The following is a 24969-nucleotide window of genomic DNA, read 5'->3' on the forward strand; positions in this document are numbered from 1 at the left end:
GTGATCTTAGAATCAGTGATGACAAATAATTAGTGACTTGATTCCCACTTCAGGGAATCTATACCCAAATAGTGATAAAATTTTTAAAATTTAGTTATGAAAACTAAAGAAAATCTTCCTTTTAGTAATTCAAGTGCTTTTGATTCAAAAACATTTAGTTAGGCACTTTGAAACATGTTTTTATCTGTACCTTCTCTTAAATTTAGATTGGTACATGAACATATGCATTTCTTTGTGGTACTAAATCTTACTTTCTTACAGGAAAGCTTTTAGAATGCTTAAATAAAGAATGCAACAGAACCACTGAGATAGTCTTTCATTATAAAAGGCAACATTTTCCTTGTTTGCTCTACATTCTGAAAAATAAATTGATATATTTTACTCTTCTGTATTAATAGTTATTAGCCCTTTGGCACTGGAGCTTGCACTGTGGCCTACTGCCTGAACTATGATGCTCTTTGGAGAATCCCATATTCCAGTGCTCACAGGGTAACACCAGGAGAGAACCCTGCTTGCTTTAATGGGTTTCCAGAGGGATTCTGACAGGAATAGAGAACATTAACACAGCAGTTAGGAATCAATTACATAGCTTCCAAGAGGGGAACAAAAGGAATGGATATTTCCTCCAGGGACTTATTACAAAGTTACATGATGAAATTATTCCTCAGCCTTGATTTTATTTATTTATTTAAATTTCCCAGCAGTGTGAATAACTTTCATATATTTGCAGGTTTTTGTAGATACTGTGCAGCTATCAAACTAATGTTATTTATTTATTTATTTATTTATTTATTTATTTATTTATTTATTTTTACCTACATCCAAAATGAAAACACATTTCATGGATTTTCTTTTGGTAGGAAAACTGAGATGCAAAAAATTGAAAATTTATGACCAATTATCTGACAGCTCTCATTTTCATAACAAGGTGAATGGGTGTTCAGATCTGTGCCTCTGTAAAATTTTATCCTAAAGTTATGCAAATCAGCATTTGTATATACCAATTTTCGCAGATGACACCAACTTAGGTGCGTGTGTCGATCTGCTTGAGGGTAGGAAAGCTCTGCAGGAGGATCTGGATAGGCTGCACCGATGGGCTGAGGTCAACTGCATGAAGTTAAACAAGGCCAAGTGCCGGGTCCTGCACCTGGGGCGCAATAACCCCAAGCAGAGCTACAGGCTGGGAGAGGAATGGTTGGAGAGCTGCCAGGCAGAGAAGGACCTGGGAGTGATGGTGGATAGTCGGCTGAATATGAGCCAGCAGTGTGCTCAGGTGGCCAAGAAGGCCAACGGCATCCTGGCTTGTATCAGGAACAGTGTGACCAGCAGGGCTAGGGAGGTGATCATCCCCCTGTACTCAGCTCTGGTGAGGCCGCACCTCGAGTACTGTGTTCAGTTTTGGGCCCCTCGCTACAAGAAGGACATGGAGGTGCTTGAGCGGGTGCAGAGAAGGGCAACGAAGCTGGTGAGGGGCCTGGAGAAGAAGTCCTACGAGGAGCGGCTGAGGGAGCTGGGCTTGTTCAGCCTGGAGAAGAGGAGGCTCAGGGGCGACCTTATCGTTCTCTATGGGTACCTCAAGGGAGGCTGTAGCGAGGTGGGGGTTGGCCTGTTCTCCCATGTGCCTGGTGACAGGACGAGGGGGAATGGGCTTAAGTTGAGCCAGGGGAGTTTTAGGTTAGATGTTAGGAAGAACTTCTTCACTGAAAGGGTTGTGAGGCACTGGAACAGGCTGCCCAGGGAAGTGGTGGAGTCACCATCCCTGGAAGTCTTTAGAAGACGTTTAGATGTAGAGCTTAGGGAAATGGTTTAGTGGGGACTGTTAGAGTTAGGTCAGAGGTTGGACTCGATGACCTTGAGGTCTCTTCCAACCTAGAAAATTCTGTGATTCTGTGATTCAATGAAGCATGAAGTTGCTGTGATTTACACCAGCTGGATATTAAACCTTATGATGATTCCCACAGTCAGGGAATGAAGGAATTCATTGATCAACAATCAGGAAGAAAGAGAACTTGTATATTCCAAGCATCTTATGATATTATTATTGCTGTTGCACTGATTATAAATGGCATGATGCATTTATGAAAAAGGCCAGTAAAATTCTCAGTGTAAAACTTTCCTGATTTATGAATGATCATATGGTCTGTAGGTAAAGTAGATGTCCTTTTGCTACTAAGCCATTTTGATCATAAAAGGAAATTTATTTTTCTGAATAAACCATAAGTCAGACTGAAGTCAGTTCAGCTGAATTGAAATTGAAGCTGGAGGCCTTTCCTTTAAAAAAAATCATATTTTTATTTAGCTGAAAACCATGGCATCACTTGTTGTCTTTATACCCCTAAGTCTTGGGCCAAGGGTTATTAAAATTTGAGTATGCCAGCTCAAAGAATTTTTGGTTAGAACATGCATTGCATCTGGATGTGATCTGGTGCAACAGAAACCAGTGCTTAAACTCTTATTTATATATTTATGTAATGTGATCGTCAGATCACTATCTGAACTGTAGTTTTTATATGCATATATATATATTACAGTTTGCTACATACTGAGATTTGAAAGACATTTCCTTGCAATGATTAAAAAATTGTGATGTAGTATGTCAGTCATTAGCAAGTTTTGACAGTATCCTGACAGCATTTTAATTGGGTAAAATGGAGAGAGATCCTAGAGGATCAAACTAAGGAAGATACAGCTATAAGATCTGTTTTATTTCTAAACACTTAAGCTGAATATCATCTGCTTTCATGACTGTGTAATAAACGTATGACTTACTGTCACATACAATGTTTACTTATTTTTACAGTGATTTTTACAGCAGCTGGCAGGTCACAGGCTTTCTGTTCTCGAAGGAGTAGCTGTCCTTGAAGTATGAGTGTTTCTCCACTTTTATAGTTTCAGCAATAGGATTCAGGAATGGCAAACTTTATTGATTGCTTCTTTACCAACCTCAGGTGATGTTAGCTACAGTATTTTTGTCATGCAGAGGGGTGCTGAGGAGAGTGTCTAAAGCTAGGCTTTATGATATGGGATTTTTGCACTCTTCAATATGGTCAAGACTTAATGTGTTATTGGAATGACTGTTCTCCCATTAAATTGCTCTTGTCTTGGAGTCTGTGCTTTTCTTCAAAAAGAATATTCATTAAGGAAAAACTTCGTTATTCTCTGGAGTATGAAATGCTACCACTCTGCTTTTAAACTTAGCATCATCTTTAGCTTTGAAGTTTGTTCCACCAAATATATACTATTTTGTAATCTGGTCATTACCTCCATACCTCTTCTCTATGATTAATCTCATCCAAGTCTCCATTTCTCCTTAATTTCACTCCATATCATCCACTTCTGTAGATTCCAGTGCTATCAAATTTCCTGTATTTACTATTAATACCATTGCTAATTCCAGGGAATGGTGGTAAAATGGTGGCTACAAATTTGAGATGTTTTCCTTGCCCCTATATTAGAAGAACGTGACAGACTTTTGTGAGTTACCTAGAGAGCTGCTGTAGCTCTGGAAGATGTAAGTTACATCTTCTTGATGAATTCAAAATCAACTTTTACATATAGCTAAGATTCCATACTGTAAGCAGTAAACTGAAATGAAAATTCAAAAATAATCATCATCAACAACATTTTTTGTTGTTGTTTGTTTTTTAAGCTTTTTTTTTTTTTTTTTTTTTTTTTTAAACTTGTGTTATTCTGACACTTGCTGATAGCTGTGGTGTTGCTGAAAACCCTTTTTGTCAGTTGTTACTGTTAAAATTCCATAGGAACATAAATATGTTGGATTCTTTTTTTCCCTGTCTCTTTGCCCTTGGATGTTATCTGAAGTTGCAGCTTGCAATTATGAATTTACTATTCATAAATAGTAACATATGTTGATCCTGTTATTCCTCGTGGCTCATCCATTTGAAGATCAAATTCAGATGCCCAATCTTTGTTATATACAGCTAGACTGCAATAAATCTACAGCTATTTGCTGGTCTTTCTGCTCCCTTTGCTTTTCTATGTGTAGTCACCAGTTAGAAAAGTTCCTCCAGCTTCCAAAAAACTCGGCTCACACAGTTGTTTCGATACAATGCCTGTATTTGATGTGTCTGTGTTGATGACTGTGAAGACAGTTGTTCCACAAACTTCAGTTCCTTTTGAGGAAAGACAGCATAGATAATCTTTAGCATTTGAAGGAAAGGTTGCATGAATAGGCTGAAAATGATGTGGTGTTTTATCAGTTTGAATTTCCAGGGCTGTACACTGTCCAAAGCCTGAACTTGGAAATGCCTTAAATGCACAGCCAAGCCAATCTGAAAAGTATGTGTGAAATTTTTTGTACCTATTGCTGGTATTTTGGCTCAGATGCAGATGTACAGTAAGGATAAGTAGTTAAACACTGTGACAAAAACTGGTTCAGTTTAATGAAAGAGTTTGATCAATCACTATTTTGACCTTTCCCTCTAACTATGAGAAAGAGCAAATGTTTAATGAAGGATTTTGGTCATTCCAAATTTGCTTTTTCTCTTAATCAGAGGGTAAATCAAAATGTTGACACTTTCTGCAAAGGGAATCTCAGCTTTGAAAATAGTCCAAACCTCCAAGTATCAGACAGATTTTGGGGCCACAAGCTCTGAGGCACTCACCTTTGCTGGTTGCTCCAGGTTCTTGGACCCTGGCTCTGATGTAATTAAAATGACTTTTTTTGAACTCAGGCTCCCAGTACCCTGTCAGGTAGGTTGTTGAGAAGATGGGAAAACTGCCAGGACATCAAATAGACTTAAAAGTGACTGGCAAGTTATATTCTACTGGATTATTGTTTTTTTTTTTTTTTTTTTTTTTTTTTTAATGTTAATTTATTTTTATTTTTTCCAGAGGAATGTTTTGATGATTACACCATTTTTGTGGAACACATTCCAATTCTTAGTCAGCTGAAACCACATATCTTGTTTCTCTACAGAAATAGGTGTAAGGATGCCCCAAACTTCCAAAGTGCAGAATATACTTCTGAAAGATATACTGTGCTATGCAAAGCCCAGCCCAACCACTTTTATTATGGATAAATTTAAGTTTTAAGAAATGTAAAATTGCTCAACCTTTCTTTTACTATTACTTCCTAACTAAGTTCCTTTATCTAAATTACTTGAAAAGTAATACTATTACCAAATAGTTAAGAAGCCATTATCAGAAAATAAGGTACTTTGGGGTTGTTTTTGCATTTTAATGGGAACTATTGCTTGTAGCTACAGTAAAGAAAGATGTCTAGAACTTTTCAATTATTCACACAGTTTCAGTTGTGGTGGGATTCTTTATTGCTTTTTCCTTTCTTTCAAAGTATATGAGTTGTTCTTGATGTCGTTTCCTGTTCAAGAGTTACTAACAGCCAAAGAGCCTGGCAGAAGTTTTTTGCACTCAGCATCTGAGCTGTAGTCATTTCCTATTTCATAAGAGAAGAATCTGGGTAAAACAGGAACTAGTTTCAACTGGTTCATGCAAGAAGTTCTGAATGATGTATTTTTCCAAAGCAGTATCTTTTGAGTATGCCAGTGAGCATGGGGAAATTGGTCTGAGTCAGAGGCATGCTAAGAAGCCATTGCGGGTACTTCTCTCTATATCTGCTTCATGGTCAGAGATTTCTAGGGATGTCATGTAGAACTTGACTTTTTAAGAAAAAGGTTCCTTAAGGTTCCTAGGGCATAATAGATTGATTAAATTATTAGCATATGAAAGCTATTGCACTAACTTGTAGGTTGCTTGATTTTTGTAAGAGGAGAGTCACAAGCTCAGCGTTATTTTGAAGAGTCATTGGGGCAGAAAGCAGTTATTAGTTTTATGTCCTATGAAAATTTAAGACAGGAAATACCTGGCTTAATGTTTTCTATTGTTAAAGAAATATTCTAGAAAGTACGATACTGGATATAACTGCTCTGAATGGTGAATATCACAAGATAATGGGACCCAGCTTTGCAAAACATCAAGTGCTGTGCAGCTACAATGACAAACAGTAAAACTCTGTGCTCCCCAAATTTTTAAAGAGAATGTTTGATTTTCCTTAGGAAACTGGTACAAACACAAAAGGGGAAATTTATCATGGGATTTCTTACTTCCAGACTGTGAAGATCACATGTATGCAATAGTTATCATTGGTATTGCAGTCTTCAATCATTTGCCTGCAGAAAGTGTTCCTATTTAGGGAAATCCTTAATTAAGTCTTCAAGCATGGCTTGCCCTGGCTTTCCTTGCACGTATCTGTAGAGCCAAATGAAGGTGAGACTGCAGCCCAATAATAATGGTTACAAGGAAAACTATCACCATATAGAAGTTGCAACAGTAGAGGGTGGAAATAGTTTCCATCCTTGAGGAAGCCAGACTGATTGCAGATGTCTGGCCTGTTGCCTGTGCTTCCTACATTTTTATAAACAGTTATCCTAATACAAAGACAGTTTGTTTTTTTTGAGCATTGATTCTTTTCTGTGACTATCCTATACATACAACTGGGAAGAAGATCTGACTATGATTTTATAACTTTAATTTAATTACATAGACATAATATTTACATGTGTTTAACACTTCAACAGTCATAGTCTCAAAATCAGTTTTCTTGTGTCATTTGAGTGTTTACTCCGCACTATCACTGAAAGAAGGTTCCTGCAGAAGTTTACTAGCACAGTTAAAGAGACATTTTTAGGATTCTTTAAAAATTGGATGTTATAGTCTTATTTTGGCAGATGCTGCTCTAAAATTATGAAGTTATAACAGTGAGAGAGCCTTGAGAACATCACAATGAATTAAACATGCTGCAGCTGCAGAGTTTGCTTTAGATGTCTGCAATAATGACTATTAAAGCTAAAGTAAACTTAGAGATCCAAATTTTATAATATTGATTTCCAATGTGATCAGTTGTTCACATAATTATTGCTGCAATTAAATACTGAGTCATTGTAAACAGATGTACATACATTTATGTTACAGTTCTTCTGTCTCTCTGAGGAAAAGTGGCAATTGCATATGTGGTTTGGGGGATACGTTCTTTTTGCACCTGCTCTATTTTCAAAAATTAAGAATTAAAATAACGAACTTTTTTACCCTCTGGAAAAATTAAAAATGATTATGCATTTTCTTCCAAAGTATGCTTCTACCCAGTGTTTTTAGCAGTTGAAATGTTTCATGTATAGCATATGATAGCTCACTTTTACAAAGTGAGCATATAATTTTTGTACATATTTAGCAAAGTTTAAACTCCTTGTAATAGCAAATTGTACATCCAACACGGATAAATGTACCTGTGCTTCCTTTACTTGGTGGGTTTTCTGAACCAGTGAAACCAGGATTGCTAATGAAATGAGAGATGTGTAAACAGGTACAGATTCAAAACATTTTGACTATACTTTCTTATTTTAAATTCTAGGACAGTGCAGAGCCAACCATTTTCAAGTGTTTTAATTCAGTTATTAAATCAGAATGCTTGGGTAAATTGTAGATTATGGAGCAGGTAGCATAACCTCAAATTTCCTCTTAAAAGAAAAACAAATCAGAAATCCCAGAAGAATCTGGGAAGACAGGAAGCTAGAAAAGGAAAGAGATGGGGTCAACGAGGAAAATGGGATATGGGAAAATGTAGTGGGAGTGAGAAGAGGAGTCTGGACAAACAGATCAGAAATGAGAGTTCCCAGAAAAGGGGAAAGAAGATGGTATATTTGATTATCAGCAATCGTTATGGAAAAGAGCCCGGGTTGGTTTATAAAGCTGAGCTGAAAAGAGGCACAAAAAAGAATCTTTAGGCTGTGTGAAAGTTTGATGGAGTAACAACAAAATAAAAATCATCAGGCTCTAACTTGGCAACAAGAAATGGGTATTCAATTGGCTCAAATAAACTGAGTAAACTCTCATTTTTATTCTGGATATGGCATGAGTAGAACCTGAAGTTATATTAGAGATCTGAGGGGAGAGACCAAGGCTATAACTTAGTATGGGGAAGTAGGGAAGAGATGGAGCTGGAACAGGTACATATTGGAGAAACTCAGCTTGCAGAGAAAAGATAAGTTGATCCCAGGTTAATCTGCAGCACAAGATTTTTTCAATGCTGTCCGCATCTGTTAGTTCTGTGGCACAGCATATTTCCTGCCTAGTGAAAGGTGTATGTTACAGGAATTGAATGAATCAATATTTCTTTGGAGAAAAAAAATCTCCATGTATACACTGAGGAAAACTGAACTACAGTTGCAATCAAACAAAATTAAAATGCAATCAACCACATTCCAGGATTTCTCAAACTGCAGGTCTCAGGATTTCTCAAATCTCAAGATTTTTGTGATCTCAATAATATTCTTTTGAAATAGTTTGTAATAATCCTATATGAATTACATTCAACTGCATTTCATAAAATCTAGGATTCTGTGCATTTTTTCGTGTTTCATTTATTCATATGAAGCTTTATAAAGACAAATACGGTAAGACAAGAGCATTTGACGAGGTAAAGCTACTATAAATATCATAGTCTTAAAGCAAAAAAGAAGTATAGTTAAGGCAGAAGAGTAAATAATTCCTGCTAATCATTTTAATCACTTTGTGATAATATGCAGGTCGTCAGAGAACTACATGAGGCAATAAGAACAGTGTTCCTCTTATTTGCAAGGAAGCTCCAGTTTTGGGTACAACAGTGTGCTACTTAACATGTTAAAATTTTTTGACTGGATTGTAAGACAGTAGGTTCCAAGTTTTTTTCCCTTTGTGAAAATGTATTCTTGTAGTCTGGATGGTCATATATAGTAGTCTTTATTTATTGTGGAATGTTTTTAATTAATTAAATTGTAATGAGAGAATGGATGCTTAACTACGTAGTGTCTTGCAACAGAGTAATAATATGCCTGTCATTTTAAACACAGAATAATTCCATTTTATGCACACCATAGACTTGTCAAATAACATGGTCATAAACTTTGTCAAATAAAGAAGTGGTCATTCAGTTAAGTCAACAGATAATGTTTTTAAATATCTTATTTTTTAGCGTCAGTTCTTCAGCACTAGTCTTTTTGGTTCTTCTTCATCAAAGCTACTCAGTGTCACCCCTTTGCATGTAGAAAGCCTGAAGACATGTCACTCTGTATTATGAAATAATTAACTGTATAAATGTCTAAGATGTACTAATATTAGCCTGATTAATTCCCCCCCTCCTTTTTTTTTTTTTCCTCAGTACATCTACTTGGTATTGTTCAGAAATTTAATTTGAATAAATCTATAACTAGAGCAAATCTACAACTGAACAGTTTTAAGAGAAATATTCAAGTATGATATTTCTGATTAAAAACACAGGATATGTCCAGTGGTAAAATAAAATGATAACTTATAATTCTGGCTTCCATTACATTCAAACATTATTCATGCCCAGAATTATTAGAATAAATTCCACTGCACTATTTTGCATCAATACTATTACACAAGATTTTGCTGGAGGGTATTGAATAAATGTAATTCTTGTAATAGTGCTTTTTTTTTTTTTTTTTTTTTCAATCATGGATTGTTATAATGCCATTTCAAGGGGTCTTTTTTTTTTTTTCTCTCTTCCCCTCTCTGATTATTTATCATCTTATTTGTAGCTGGATTAGAAACAGATTAGTTTTTATTTTAAAGCAGGCATGGTGATTACTACAGAAAACACCAGTGAAACATGAAAATTACATTTGGAGATAATATAATATCAGAGGGACAGGTTATTTACTATTGAAAAACATTATGATTTCATCAAAGGCAAAGTTCACAGTGTCTACACATTATTGTGGAATATTATCGAACTTTGTGAAACACTTCACATTTCCAGCACAATTAGTACTTCAACTTCTATGCTGTATAATTATCATGAAATTGTTTCTACTGTTGAGAGTCCCATTCATTATTTGTAGCAAAAATATTTAGAAAAATATCTAATTATGGGCAAAGCAAAAAATCACCAACACCTTGTTTTAAAAAGAAACCTCTCTCGTGAAGAAAATAAAAAAAAAAAAAAAGAAAAAGAAAAAAGAAAACTCAGAGAAAAACATGTAAGGAAAATCACTTCACAGTTGTTAGTTGCATTGCTTAGGAGAGTACTGGTAGGTAGGTACTTAATATTACACTAAACAACAAAATGTAAAAACTTTTGTTAACCATAATGATGTTAAATATTATTGAGAGTTAAGAATACCAATGGGTATTCTTCAGGGCTTGATTCTTTCACATTTGATTTATCAAATAGTATCTTATTTTGAGAATATTGTCTTACTGACTACTAACGAAGTAAGTTATTGTCCCTCTCAGGTCAGCTTGAGATATATATTAGTGTAAACATCAGGACAAGGAAGAAGTTTTAATTTTTCCATGTTACTTTCTGACAAGAGTTCATACTACACAAGATAGCCATTGAATACAATGACTTGAAACCTCTTACCAAATGACATAATTTAATGTGTTTTTTGTTGTTGTTGTTGTTGTTGTTGTTTTGGAAATTGCTTTACTTAGATATTATTTTTTTTTTTTTTTTTTTTTTTTGCCTTCCTCTCTTCCCCCCCTTCTTTCTCTGTGAGGAAAATCATTTAGCTGGCTGTGAATGTTACTGATTACAGTGATTCTTGCCACCACTTTGCCCTAATGAGTCAGCTAATGATTTCAGAGAAGTAGCCACCATTTTACAGATTGATGTTGCATTGTATTCCCATACTTTCATTGTAGATTGAAGGTACTCAACTTCGTATTGCTTGGTATACTGCAGGAATTTATGGATCTGCTGTAACACTTTCTCTACTGTTGCTTTTCATAATTCTGGGTCTCTAATTGGTGTAAAACTGTAAAGCTATTCGCTGCACTGAAGCTCAGAGTGGATTTTTTTTTCACCAGAGATGGAAATCTGTTCCTTTCTACTGCTATGGAGTTTTCATTTATTTTCTCACAAGTTTCTTTAGACCATTCAGAGCTATTAGCTGGCTTGGTTAATGCACAAGCTCTGTGTGCAAGAAATCACTCCAGCAAGCAATTGCTTTTTCAAGGGGGAAAGCAGGATTGCATAGGGAATAACTTTTTGTGAGTTAACACTTTTTGTGAGTTAACAAGTTTTGAATGGAAAGTGATGGAAATACTGTAAGTCTGCAACATGCTTCCTCGTGTTTTCCACAGCTCCTATATTTGCTGAGTTACTTTGCAGGCACCACCTGCACCTTCCCCTTAGAAATACCCTCTCAGAAATACACTAAAAGAAAACAAAAACAGGTTAATGGTTTTATACCAAGTCTGCTATGGGGCTTTCATAAGACCTGAAGAAAATTATCTGGACTATTATTTTTCCCCCATTTTCTCTTTCTATTACTTTCTATTCTAGGTCCCCTTTCATTCTTGCTTTTTGGCTGGCTGGTGGTTGGAGTAAATTTGTTGTGCTGTTCTGTAAATTTGTATGGATTAAACTACTCTGAGTCAGTGAGATTAAAGATATTAGAGTTTGCATCTATGTGAATACAAAAAAGAAAACAAACAAAAAACAAACAAACAAAAAAAACCCAAGCCAATAAATGTCTGAACTAAAATTGAAAAAATGCTGCTAGGTTTTCTGTATTTGTGTTTCCAAGATAAACCTCATTGAAGTTGATGGGGAGCAAGAATATAATTGATGTAAAGTGTTTATTTTGGGTCTTGTAATAACTTAATTGTCAATAAAAAGAATATCCAACTAGTTGTGCCATGGAGTGAGTTAGGATAATTTTTCATTAGTCAGCCTGTGTAATCTAATTGCCTCTCTTCTGAATGACCTTTCTGAGAGGAGAGAAGAGAAGATGCAAGTGCATAGCTGAATCATACGTTCTCCTTGTCCTCTCTTCTCTCAAGCTTTCCTGACTTGGTTGCTTTGACAATGCTGCTTGTCTTCTGCTTGTCACATCCAAGACTTCCCAGACATCTGCATTCAGTGCATTCAGTGGCTGGCTCTAGAACTCATATTTTTTGTTTGAAATATATACTTTCCTTGCCAGTGGTTGACTTTTCTGTGAACTTTGAATTTTTTTCATGTCTGCCATTCATTGTGAGTTAATACAGATATTCAGGCTAGGAATGCAGGGGAAGGCTTCCCAGGTGCAAAGCAGCAGTAAGATTACATAATTTCCAAAAGCTTGTCTGCAAAGCTTCACCAGAAACCCATGTGGCTCACTGCATGCCACATGAAAAAGCCTCTAACATGGGACTGTAATTTTGGATGAAGAATTTACAGGAGAGCAGTATAATGTGTGTGCATTTTGTGGACACATGATTTTACAAATATTTTTGATGGAAAGACCAGGCTCTGTCATTAGCTGAATGGCACAGCTCTGGCAAGCTGTGTTGCGTTTTAGGTCGGTATAATACGAAAGTCAGAAAATAATGAAATTTATACCTGTGTTGTGAGGTATACATAGTAAAATGTTGATTTATTAAGACTAGCATCTTTCTAAAAGTTTCTGCAGTTCTGCAGTACTTGTGCAAACAGTGACGATGCACAAACACTTTTTCTAGCAAAAGTGGTCCAGTGACATAGAACAGATAAGGTAAAACTAAGGTCAGGTAAACATATGAGAACATTACTCCTGTTAATCACGTGGAAAATATTTGCTTGGATGGGTTAATTATGTTTCTGCCTTCACAATTTTTTTCCCCTGTAAACTCATTTTATTCATTTTATTAACTTCTCACAGTCCAGCCTTTGTTTCCTCTGACCTGCTGTCAGTTGAGTGTTTGGCAGAGACAGACACCAACCTGACAGCATGTGGTTTGAAAAAACTGAAGCCTTTGTATGACGGGAACTGGTGACTAAAATTGGGCTCCTACATCCCAAAGTGCTTAAGCAGGAAAGAGCACAATTCTGTGGAAAATACATAGATTTACTTAAACAGTAATATATTTCAATGTAGTTGTATAAAGAAATGTGGAAGTCTTTTTATTTAATTTTATTTAGATTTAAAATCAGTGGAAGGCTTGATTTGTCGTGTCATGGAACGAACTGTAACCTTATTTCCTCTTTATAAGATGACTTGTGAAATGGCTGTTGTAGCTCTTTGATACAGCATAGAGGCTACGCTGGACGGACAGATGTAATTAGAGTTGTTTAGCAGAATAATAGTGTTGTAGTTGTTCTTCCCACCTAATGGGATTGTTGACATGCCCAACTATTTTTTTTTTTCTTTTTGAAGAAGGTCTTATGCTACACACAGACTGTGCTTTTATTCAAATAGCAGCACTGCTTTCATGCAAGAATTGTTATACATTCCTTTACAGCCATCTGTATTTTTTTTTTTACAGGCTACAAATATTATTTGAGCAAGAAGGATCTGAGAAAAAGGGAATGTGAGCAATTTAATAGCTTTGCACCTTTAAGCTCTCAGCATACTGAGAGCTTAAGTTGCATGTCTTCAGTGTTCAGTGTGTGCTGCTCCACTGAATGCAGTGGCCTATGGTATCTAGAGAATTGGTTTCACATCTTGGAAGACATTGCAAGCAATGTAACTAACATAACCTAGCATAACCATTAGATCCAAATAATTATTTATGTGTATACATATATATACACACATATATATACACATTTAACTGACTTGACATAACTGATGACATATGAAGAGAAGCCCAGCATTAAAATGACAAATATATTTGTAAGAGAAATATAAGGTGCATAGTATAATTTCTTCTATAGTGTTTTATGCTATCATTCATCTATAATTGATGTTACCCCACAAAAATATTTTTAGAAAGGACTCTGTCCAAGCACAATGAAGAGTTAAGTTCCAGCTTTTCAAATGACAGTCTATCCTCTTCTTTTCTGTTGTTCATTTATCATTGTCATACTTACTGCTGCTGTAACCATTCCAGACACGTAAAACAATGGGGGTTTAGCCTGCTTGGTATTTATCATTCTGCATACCAAAGACATTATGAAGTTTAAAATCATCAAACTGACATTATATCTTCACTTAAATAATTTTAAAAAGGAAAGCAAATATTAAAGTAATTAAATTGACATGGACACAAGTTAGTCAAAGCAGACCATACAAAAGTTAGTGAAAGCAGACCAAATTTAAATGAGGAAATTACTAGCTAACCTACTGAAGAGTTTTCCATTTTATAGCATGCAATGTTACCAGGATACAAAGGAAAGGTTAGAATAAATGCATAAGTTATTGAAATTCCCAAATGCTTACCTAGAAGCAGCTGCATCAAACAGTTTTGTAATTTGTTAACAATATATTGTTGGTAATATTCTGTCCCCCTCACTCCTCCATCCCCTCATTTTATTTGGTGAAAAAGAATGTAAGAAGTCCCAACAGACTATAATGATCATTGCCCCTTGAGGTCTTTTGCTCTGGAGGGGGTTTGCATCTTACACAATGTCATAGTTTTCCAAAGGATAATGAAATCCACTGGAGAATGACTGCATTCTTTCTGAATTGCAGTTGTATGGCAACCAAAATCAGCACTATGAAAAAAGAGCAGAGAAAATGGGACATAAAATAATATATTTTAAAAATGGTCTTTGAAAGGGCGTGATTTTGCTATGACTTATTCAAGAATAAATGCTCAATGTAGAAAGTAGAGTTGGGCCAGTAACGAACTAGGAAATTTCATACCTTAGCTTCTCAGCTAATACCAAGGATGATAAGGATTTAAATAGAGAAACAAATCAATGAAATTTCTGCCAACTGTCTCATCTTCAGGACTGAGGTTTGCACACATACATACTGTATACATACCAACCTAAAGTACTTTGCTTTCCAGAGGATTCTGCTGGTTCAGAAGCATTGATTATCATCTCATCAGTGATACTGCCTGCATGATCTTAATGTTTTTTATTTTTGAGGTACTTGCATTCAAACTAACTTCCTAAGTTTATCTTGAGATGGGGAAAATTGTAATAAAATGCCACAGTAACAAGCTGAAGGTTATTTATAGTATTAGTTATAATACATGATTTGGTATTTTGCAATATACTATTACTACCAAGATTTTTGGTAGTAAATAGTAGGATATCAGTCTACTTGGAATGTGATTAAATGTGTGCTTGCCAAGAAGAATGAGTTAATATTGATGCAGAGCATGAGTAGATCTGTTTTCAGAGATGTATGCAAAGCTGGTAGAGAAACAGTTTCTGTGTTTCCTGATGAAGCAATCTCAGCGGAGCATTGTTTCGTTAAGTGCAGTGTCAGGAGGTTGCTGTCATTGCAGCATTTTTTCTTCCTGACCAAACAGTGGAAAAAAGACAGATGAGTACTGTAGAGCTGGATGTGTATTGGGTGTATAAGCAGTAGAGTTTAATTTCAACAACATAAAGGAATTATCCAGGTTGACTGAAAGTACAGGTTGCTCAATAAAAGATAACTGCATATCCAGTGGCCTAAATTTTCACGTCCCTTGTGCTTCTCATGAAAATCAAGAATTTCTGCATGTTAATTTCAGTAATCTCTGATTTCTTTGGATATCTTTTCTTCTTTGTGGTTACTGGATAAATTGCTAACCATATTTTAAAGTTTCCAATCTTGGTGTGTAGAGTCAAACTACCTAGGCTGAGCTACTCAAAAAGTAGGTTAGACACATGGAGGTACTCTGAAAATGGACAAGAAAAATGGTTTGCAGGTACCTTCTGGTGCTTTCAGCTTTTCTGATTATTTAAGTAACATATATGCAAAATCAGTAGAATTGGTATTTGGCCCCCAAAAGGAACAAGTACTGTTGGCATATGCTGAGCTATATAACTAAAACTAGACTTCTACTTCATTGGTTAATGGTTTTATTTTGTGGCTTCGTTAGGTGTGAGTTGAAACCAAGTGACAATAATAGTGTAACATCTATCTGAACTTTGACAGTGCTAGTTAAGAAATCACCAAGTAGTGCTAACTCTGTGCCTTCTCTCTCTTCTTCTCTGTCATCAAAAGTAGCATTGATCATTAATACCGAAATGAAAGTAAGAGGTAGCAGTTCACACAAGAAAGCACTTCGATGGCAGATGTTTTACATTAGGTGTTGTTAATAGTCATGTTTGCAACTGCAAATGTAATATTTACATCCATTGAAATAACAGCAGTGATTAAATGGGATAAGAGCAGAATGATACCAGCTGCTCCAGAACATCATATTTTTTTGTAAGCTTGATTGATGTTGATTGGGCATGCCCTGGATCTGTGGAATACCAGTAAGAAGCTGAAAAGAAATCCCCAAACAACAACAAACCCCAATAGCTGGGCAAGCAGTTCATTAGTAACATCTCTTGAGCAAAAAGAAAAGAAAAAAGAAGAAAGAACAGTACTGAATACACTAATCAAATTTTCATCGTTGTATAAGCTCTGCATAGATTGACAAAGAGGGAAAATAATAGGTTATGATTAACATTAATAACACTTACATTGCTAAAGCAGTTGGCAGATATCAACTAGAGATTCATTTAGAAACATGGCTTGTAGCTACTGAGAATGGTATTCAGCATCAGATACTTTGTATTAGAAATTTTCCCTGTCAAGCAAATGAAATGAATTTTGCTTGCAGAAAAACAAGAAGTGACAGAACAAAAGAAATGGGATGCAATTTGGGGTCCCATAGATATGAAGAGCTTCTATTAAAGAGTATCAAAGTATCTGTAACATCTGTCTACAAGAGTAAGATCTTTTTTTTCTCATTTTACTTTTTTTTTTTTTTCCCCCCCCCCAGTAATTTATATGTATGGCTTGCCCTCTCTTGTTCACATTTAGAATTAAACAAAACAAAACAAAACAACAACCAAAAAAAAAAAAAAAAACAAACCAACAAACATAACAACAGCAACAAATCCTAACATCCTGTCCTCGCAAAGTCAAGCTCTAGGGAAGAAATATTTCTGGTACTGTTACCTGACGGGTAGTTTTCAATCTTTTCTTTCATTTTCTTTTACTCTGTGTTCTATCATTTTTTCTAGTCCTCTCCAGATGAAAAAAGGATCTACATTCTCCTAATTATTGTTTTTTGTATCTGACTTTTATTCCAGAACCTGACGTTTGAATTTCTTAGAAAAAAACATTGTCTATGCTTTGTAAGCAATCTTTCCTATTACAGACACAACTTTGAACTGTCAGTTCATTATGTATATGTGATTATTTTTTTCAGCTTTTCATTCTCCATCAAGTTTCTGTAGTTGTGGGCACTGTTCCAGAGTCTAAATATTCATATGCTGAGAATTCCATGCTCGAATAATACTTTAGAAAATAGGAAACTGGTTTTACACTAGAGGTAAAAGACAAAAACATTTGTCCTAATTAGTTTTTAAAAAAAATCTTGAAATAATGGGCAAAATTATTCCCTCAAATTTCTGATACAGTGTGTTTGCATATGAAAATTATCTTATGTAAATAGAATTCATTACAGGAAAGTGAAAACAACTTCATATACCTTGTTAAGTACTTTTACTGTGCATTGTTGTAACAGATCTAATCCATATGGAATGTTTTATTGCCTGAAATCAATGCCTTTGTAGAAGAGCTTAGTAGAATATCTACTTAACTCGTTGGTAAAGATATTTTTTATTTTTATTTTTTCAATGGGTTTGGTTGTGTTTTTGTGTGCAAACCCTAGCCCTAAAGTTTTCATGTGTGCAATTGAAATGTGTGGAATATGAATGTCAAAGATTTAGCGACATAAACAAGTAGCTTCTGAACATTGCAAGGAACTATTTGTTGTACTTTGTGCATTTATATGGGACAGGACAGAAAATGATGCAATTTTAAAAGTTGCTGATTTTTGTAATATATTTTTTATTAGTAACACAGAATACTTATTATTTCTTGTTGCCATCATTACCATTGACTCTAAGTATTTGTCTGTTAAGATTGTTTTTGTCTAATTGAAGATAAACTCTCTGAAATTAAAATAATGAAAATGTTCCATATTTATTCATTGAATAGCAATTATTTGATAAGAAAGATAAATGGATTCAAGACAATATTAGCCAGAACAATTCTTAAATATCTACTTTGCTGATTGGGAACTCGGAATGAGCAAATCAGAGCCTCATATTCTGTCCTTTCTGTCCTCCCAAACTCAAAGGAACACCAAAGGCCTCTGACTCAATTCACTCAGGAGCATCTAATCTCTACTATTCAATTTAGTGTTTGTAACCTTTCTAGCACAGTTAAACCGACTTTCATTCTACTTTGTGGCATTGAAAAATAGCTGTTAGGAAAGCTGGCAGCTTGACTACTCTGGCTGTCCAAGCTGAACAATGTCAGAGAAAGATGGGGCTTTGCTGTAGATAGAGTTAGATTTAGAACTTCAAATTTCAGATACTCCTATGATGAAATGGGAACAGTTTTCTGGTTTAGTTGAAACCCTGATAAAGTTTGAGTTTACAAACTGAGTTTTGAGAAAATTAAAGTTACATTTTACTTTGGATGTTCAATTCTTCATTATGACTTGGCAAAACCATGGCTGCTGATGGGAGTGAGAGATGGATCAGGCACTGGAAAGAAGTGAACTGATGGTTAATAACAATAAGTCACTGAGTTCCAACTAGTGAGATAAATTTTACTGATGATGCACAGGCATGTTTTAGGGGCAGCATGAAGTTCACACAGACTCAGTGGTTTTGTTTACTCTTTCTGGCTCATCATTTAGTGACTTGCTGCCAGAGTGATGTAACCCCATTTACTAGAACCATTTGAGCCTGACCCTTCAGCCAATTGTTCACCTATCATATTATGTATTTGTCTAGTTGTATGCTGGACATTTTGTCCAGAAGGATACTGTGAGGAACAGTATCAAAAGCTCTGAAATCCAAAAGGTTTACATCAATAGGCTTCCCTTGGTCAACTATGTGCTTAACATTGTCATGAGAGGGCAGTTGAAAGGGAGAGAACAGGCAGTAACAAGAAGCAAGATTTATGTATTTCAGTAACCTGCTTGCCTGATGCTTTCTGAGGCCCTTGTGTTGCATGATCACTATGGGAGATCAGGGAATGAAAGAGGGTGTGGAGGAGAGAACACAGAGGGTAAACTTGGAAATCTCTGGTGCCAGTTGTTCCACCATATTGTGAGACTGCTCCAATGTAGTTGTGGACTCATCCTTACCCACTGCCACGGGTATGCTGGACAGCATAGCCTTCCTGGAGGCAGTGGTTAGCATCTGAGAAAGCAAAGACACTGGCACAGATTTTTCTAAATTTTAGTATAATCAGAGATTTTCCTAAGAGGAATTCATTAATGGGTAGTTTTCCACTCAGCTTTGCCTCTTTCACAGTAGAAATTTTAGATTGTAAAACCCTAGCCCTAAAGTTTTTCATGGTGGTGGAGTTTGAGACTGTTCAGAGCTTAACATCGATTGAGACTTAAGAACAGAAGATTCAAGAATTGCTGAAATATTAAGTATTCTTTTTCAATGGAATGAGTTTGTTCTTGCTTCCAAACAGTGAGGTTTGCCCTGCTTTAACATTCATCTACCTTAGCAGTTTTGTAATTAATATTGTACTTCAGTGTGTCAAGGAATGCATAAAGCTATGTATATTACTCTATCGGTCTTCTTAAGAAAGATAGAGTTAGTGGGCTGTTCCTGTGCAAAATACTCTCCTGTGATGTCAGAAGAGATCTGAAAAAATAATTAAATAAAAATAGAATTTTACTGTAAATTATTCATTAAGAGTGTGCATTTGAAAACCCAGTTGCAGCTGATTTTCAGCTAATTTTCATCTTGCTTTTCCAGACAGAATTTTTTTTTTCTTTTTCAGAAAAGTCTTCTGTAAATATTAGAAACTTGGAAGGCATTAACACTTTGAATATTTGGTTATGCATAGTTAGTGAATCAGCCTGAATGCACTTATAGAGAACATTACTATATTAATTTATAATATAACTGATTATTTTTTTTTAAGAAAGTCAAGTTACTGACCCTTGCTGAAGGGAAATGTAGGTTTTATTTGAGTTCTAACACTTGCACACAGAGATTTGAAAAAACATATCAAAACAAAGAGTTGTAAACTAATCATTAGAATTGAAGGCATCAAGAAGCATTAGAATTATTTTCTAACTTGCTTTCACACTGCAAGGTCACCCCTGAACAAAGTGATGAAGATAATGTATTTTGTAGGGAATATAATGGGTAGAGTTGTCAAAAATAAACTCCTTTTAAACAGTGAAAACATCAATTGAAATTTGCTTCTAACAATTTTATTGTCTTTTTTTTTTTTTTTTTTTAATTATTTCACAGAGGATCTTTCTCAAAGCTGGAAGTGAGGAAGAAATCTTTGCACATCTTGGCTTGGATTATCTCGAACCATGGGAAAGGAATGCTTAAAATGATTTGCTAGTGTGCATTCATCAGTTGACAGTGATGGTCTTTCTGCCTATCTTGCAGTCTGATTTAGATATATATATTACATGTCTCTAAGAGAAAACTTTTAAAAATATTAGTTAGAAGTCCTTATGTATGCTTACATTCCTAGAAAAGAACAGATTAAGTTCTTCAGAGTCCTTTCCAGTCTTTCCAGTTTTAGTCTTTGATTTTTCTTCATAGGATGACAAAGAGGAGGTAGAGCTTGTGGATTTATTTATTTTTTTTCAAATGAAAACTTCTAACTGGTGAGATTTTTGCTTGTAACAGAAACTTCAATAATAATAATGCTTTTTAAAATATTGTCAGCTATGACAATACCTAAATAATACAAAACATTTCAGCTGAGTCCAAAAATCACTGAAGTACACGCTTAGCTTTAGCTGAATTTCTTAAGTATTTTGCTGCATTCATATACAGTTTTTCTACAGTATATAAAGGCCAAAGTCCTAGGTGGAAATTAGTCTGGCAGTCTGAGGCTTCAGCTATAATATTTATCTAGTTGCATCACCACTCTATAAAAACTATAATCAAGCTGAGAATTCAGCTTAGACAATATTACACAGGAAGAGATTTTGGAAAGGAAAAGTGGAATAACTCAGCAGCAATCTTCAATGGTGAGGAAAAATACTATAAATTTGGAGTACTAATTTGGACTTCAGAAGATCCAGGACGTGATGTAATGATCCTTGATCAGGAATTTGAATTGTAACCTATATGACACCAATTGCTTTAATTGTCAGACTGGTGGCTGCTGTGGTGTGAAAGCTTTTATTTATCTGTACTCATTTTTTATAACTTGAAATTTATTTTTTGTCAGTAGCTATATATGCACTGGAATGAGAAGTTTACCTGAGCTCTTGGCTGCTCTAGACTGTTATTCCATCGTTTTGGTCAGAAATTCATTTTGTATGTGAGACACTTTCTAATGAAAGTGATCCTTTGAGATGTTTTGTTTTCAGTAAATTCTCAGTGGCTCTTGTGATTGTTATGGATTTGGAATACATTTATCCTTTAATGAACAAGGGTATTTAGTAGTTTAATATGTGAAGTTACTCACTGACAATTCCTTTGTCAAATTTAGAATAAAGGTGATTGAGAGCACCATGACTGGTCAAAATTTTTTCTTAATTAATACTGAACTTTTTTTCCACCCGCTAAGGCTGATTTCACATCTTGGCATGACAAAACCATTCACAACAAGTCTTACTGACAGTAATGGTGTCCCCTATTCAAACAATGACAATGTCCCATGGCAGCATAGATGTCAAGGTTCTACATGTGCATAAAATATACCAAGACTTAGTATTATAGTGCTTAATTACAAGATGAATGACTTAAAGTGCAAGTGTCAAAGCTATTGCTGGTAATTAAAAAACATCTTCTAAGAAGCTGCCTCCTCAAGAGATGTTTTGTTAGTATAGTAGACAGTATTAACAAAAGTTCCTATGTGCAGTTTTATATGCAACATATTTCTGGTTGTTAAAATAGGTAGTAGCTGTGTTTTTCTGTGAAATGTATTCATTTTCATGGCTGGAATTAGAACCATAAAAACACTTTGAATATATCAGTGCTTATTCAGTTCTATATATTTGATGCCCAGTTCTTTTAGGGTACAGTTTATTCATCACACTCTCCATCTCTACTACTGTATTCATGAACAATGCTCTCCTTCAGTTTAATACAGGTATTCATCAAGGTAAAATGTTACAGAATCAGGCCCAGAAGTGACTGTAGGAAAATGAAAACTATTTCTTAAAAAAGCATCTTTTTTTTTTTATACAATGATCTCATGTTATTCAATAAACACAACCATATCACAGGTCATTGGGAGATTTCTCAAGCTTTAGCAAACAACATGAAATAAAAGATGAATAGGAATGGTCTGCTGCAAGAAATTAATGCTATGCCGTGAATCCATTCTATAACTTGAGATAATCTGCATTATATGGTACAATTTAAATTCTGTAATTTAAAGCCATGATATTTGTCATTATTATGATGTCTTTAGTAGAGTTGTAGGAATTTATTTATTTTTTTTCAGATATAGTTATGTGACAGAAAAAGTATGCTGACCTTGTTTACAGGTCCCATTCAACTGAGGAATGGATTTTTAAAAGGACTGCATTGTAAACCATTCTAAAACCTAAAATGGGGAAGTAGAAAAATGTGATAACAGCATGAAATTTTATTCTTGACTGTACCAATAAAACCATCCTTTTAAAGTGTAGTTTTGCTAACTGAGCTGAAAATACAATGCCACTTTCTGAATTGCTCTAACTAGAAAGCACTGGCTTCACTTCCTTCTTTATCATACTGACATATGAAACACCTTCTGTGTTTTGCATCAGGATGCTGACACTTAAGTAGCAATGAAAATTTTCAGTCCTAGTGAAGAGAATAAAAGCTACACTACCTTATCTACATATACTTTTTACTTGACCAACATTTATCATAAATTATACATTCCAGTTGTGCTGTTTCTGCATACCTCATGCCAGAGAGGAAATATGAAACATTCAATTTTTCACGTAAAGAAGAAATGTTTGAAATTCATAACTCCCATCCTGACCGCCTATGCATCACTTATAATTATGCCACCTGTGGGGGAGAAGATACCAAACACAGGTTCTGTCAGCTGCTTGAAGACTGGAAAAAAAAAACAAAAAAAACCAGCACACTACTTTATTTTTTTTTCCCCCTCAATTTCCATAAGCTTTCTTTAGAATACATTTGACAGAGAATGAAAAACATGATTGCTACCTGGATCATAAATTACCAAAAATTACAGTATTTTTAACTGAGCGGTTGGATTAAACAGAATGTTACGTTAGATGACCAGGATGATCTGGCTATGAAGAATATAGCATCTGTTATGAATTCCTCCACTGAAGAAGCTGCTACCCCTGTTACTATCATAGAAACTGTATGCATGATCATCTCTGATAGCACTCACCAAATTTATTGTACATGCAATGACAGAGCCAAGAGGCATAGTGGATGTCATTAGCAACAGTTATACACAGGAATAAGTAAAATTTTAAGACTCAAGAAGAACATAGAATCATTTAGTTTGGAAAAGACCTTCAAGGTCATCATGTCCAATCATAAACCTACCTGGATTCATTACTAAACCATGTCCCTTAGTAACATCTCCACTCATCTGTTAAATATGTCCAGGGATGCGTATTCACCACTTCATAGAATCATAGAAACACAAGATTGGAAAGGACCTACAAGATCATCTAGTCAAACTGTCCTCCTATCACCAATACTACTCACTAAGCTACTAAATAATATCTTGTAGCCCCTTGTCTAGGCGCCTCTTGAACACTGTGAGGGATGGTGACTCCACCACCTCTCTGGGCAGGCCATTTCAGTGCCTGACCACTGCAGAAAAAGTTTTTCCTAATACATAATATAAATCTCCCCAGGTGCATCTTGTGGCCATTTCCTTGACTCCTATCTTTAGCTATCTCAGAGAAGAGATTGACCCCCTCCTCGTCATAACCTCCCTTCAGGAAGTTGTAGAGTGCAATGAGGTCTCCCCTGAGCCTCCTCTTTTCCAGACTAAACAATCCCAGCTCTCTTAGCTGCTCCTTATAGGACTTGTCCAGACCCCTCACCAGTTTTGTTGCCTGTCTCTGGACATGCTGCAGGGCCTCAGTGTCTTTCTTGGAGTGAGGAGCCCAAAAGTGAACACAGTATTCAAGGTGCGGCCTCACCAAAGCTGAGTACAGGGGGATGATCACCTCCCTGCTCCTGTTGGCTACACTATTTCTAATACAAACCAGGATGCCTTTGGCCTTCTTGGCCACCTGAGGACACTGCTGGCTCATGTTCAGCCAAGCATCAATCAACACTCCCAGGTCCCTTTCCTCTTCTAGCCACGCTGCCCCAAGCCTGTAGTGTCTCATGGGGTTATTGTGGCCAAAGCGCAGGACCTGGCACTCACCCTTGTTAAACCTCAATGCATTTGCCTCAGCCCAGCAGTCCAGCCCATCCAGATCCCTCTGAAGGTCCACCCGACCCTCAGGCAGATTGACTCAACCTCCCAATTTGGTGTCATCTACAAATTTACTGAGGGTACAGTCAATCCCCTCATCTAGGTTAATAAAGATGTTAAACAAGATAGGCCCCAGTACTGACCCCTGGTGGACACCACTTGTAACGGGATGCCAGCTGGACTTCATTAACCACTACCCTCAGGCCACCGGCAGCCAGTTTCCCCAGAAGAATACTGTGGGAGACTGTGTCAAAGGCTTTGCTGAAGTCTAAGTAGACTACATCAACAGCCCTTCCCTCATCTACCAGTGTGGTCACACAATCATAGTAGATGAGGTTGGACAAGCATGACCTGCCTTTCGTGAACCCGTGCTGGCTGGGCCTGATCACCTGAATGCCCTGCAAGTGCCATGGGATCTCACCCAAGACAATTTTCTCCATAACTTTCCCTGGAACTGAGGTCAGGCTGACAGGCCTGTAGTTCCTCAGGCACTGTGGCCTCCTTACTTCCCTGGGCCTGTTCCAATGCTCCACCCTCTTTGTGAAGAAATTCTTCCTAATATTCAATCTAAACCTCCCTTGGTGGAACTTGAGACTGTTTCTTCACATCTTATCACTTGTCACTTGAGAAAAGAAATGAATGTACATGCACGTACCTT

The 24969-nt window shown here is 35.9% G+C and overlaps 1 protein-coding gene across 3 annotated transcripts in view; it reads left to right on the forward strand.

The window, feature by feature from the left end:
• DNTT (DNA nucleotidylexotransferase) overlaps positions 1-24969 on the forward strand; it is a 164719-nt gene that overhangs the window by 68703 nt on the left and 71047 nt on the right. For 2 of the 3 annotated variants that reach the window (XM_032191797.1, XM_032191799.1), the window contains exon 11: positions 20183-21843. The exons of the other annotated variant lie outside the window; for it this stretch is intronic. In XM_032191797.1, coding sequence (XP_032047688.1) covers positions 20183-20269 — 87 coding nt within the window. In that variant the 3' untranslated portion in view covers positions 20270-21843. Of the gene's footprint in view, positions 1-20182; positions 21844-24969 lie in introns of those variants that run through there. 3 annotated transcript variants of the gene reach the window in all.

Source organism: Aythya fuligula, chromosome 7 (assembly GCF_009819795.1).
Source record: "Aythya fuligula isolate bAytFul2 chromosome 7, bAytFul2.pri, whole genome shotgun sequence".
In the NCBI taxonomy this organism is placed as follows: domain Eukaryota; kingdom Metazoa; phylum Chordata; class Aves; order Anseriformes; family Anatidae; genus Aythya; species Aythya fuligula.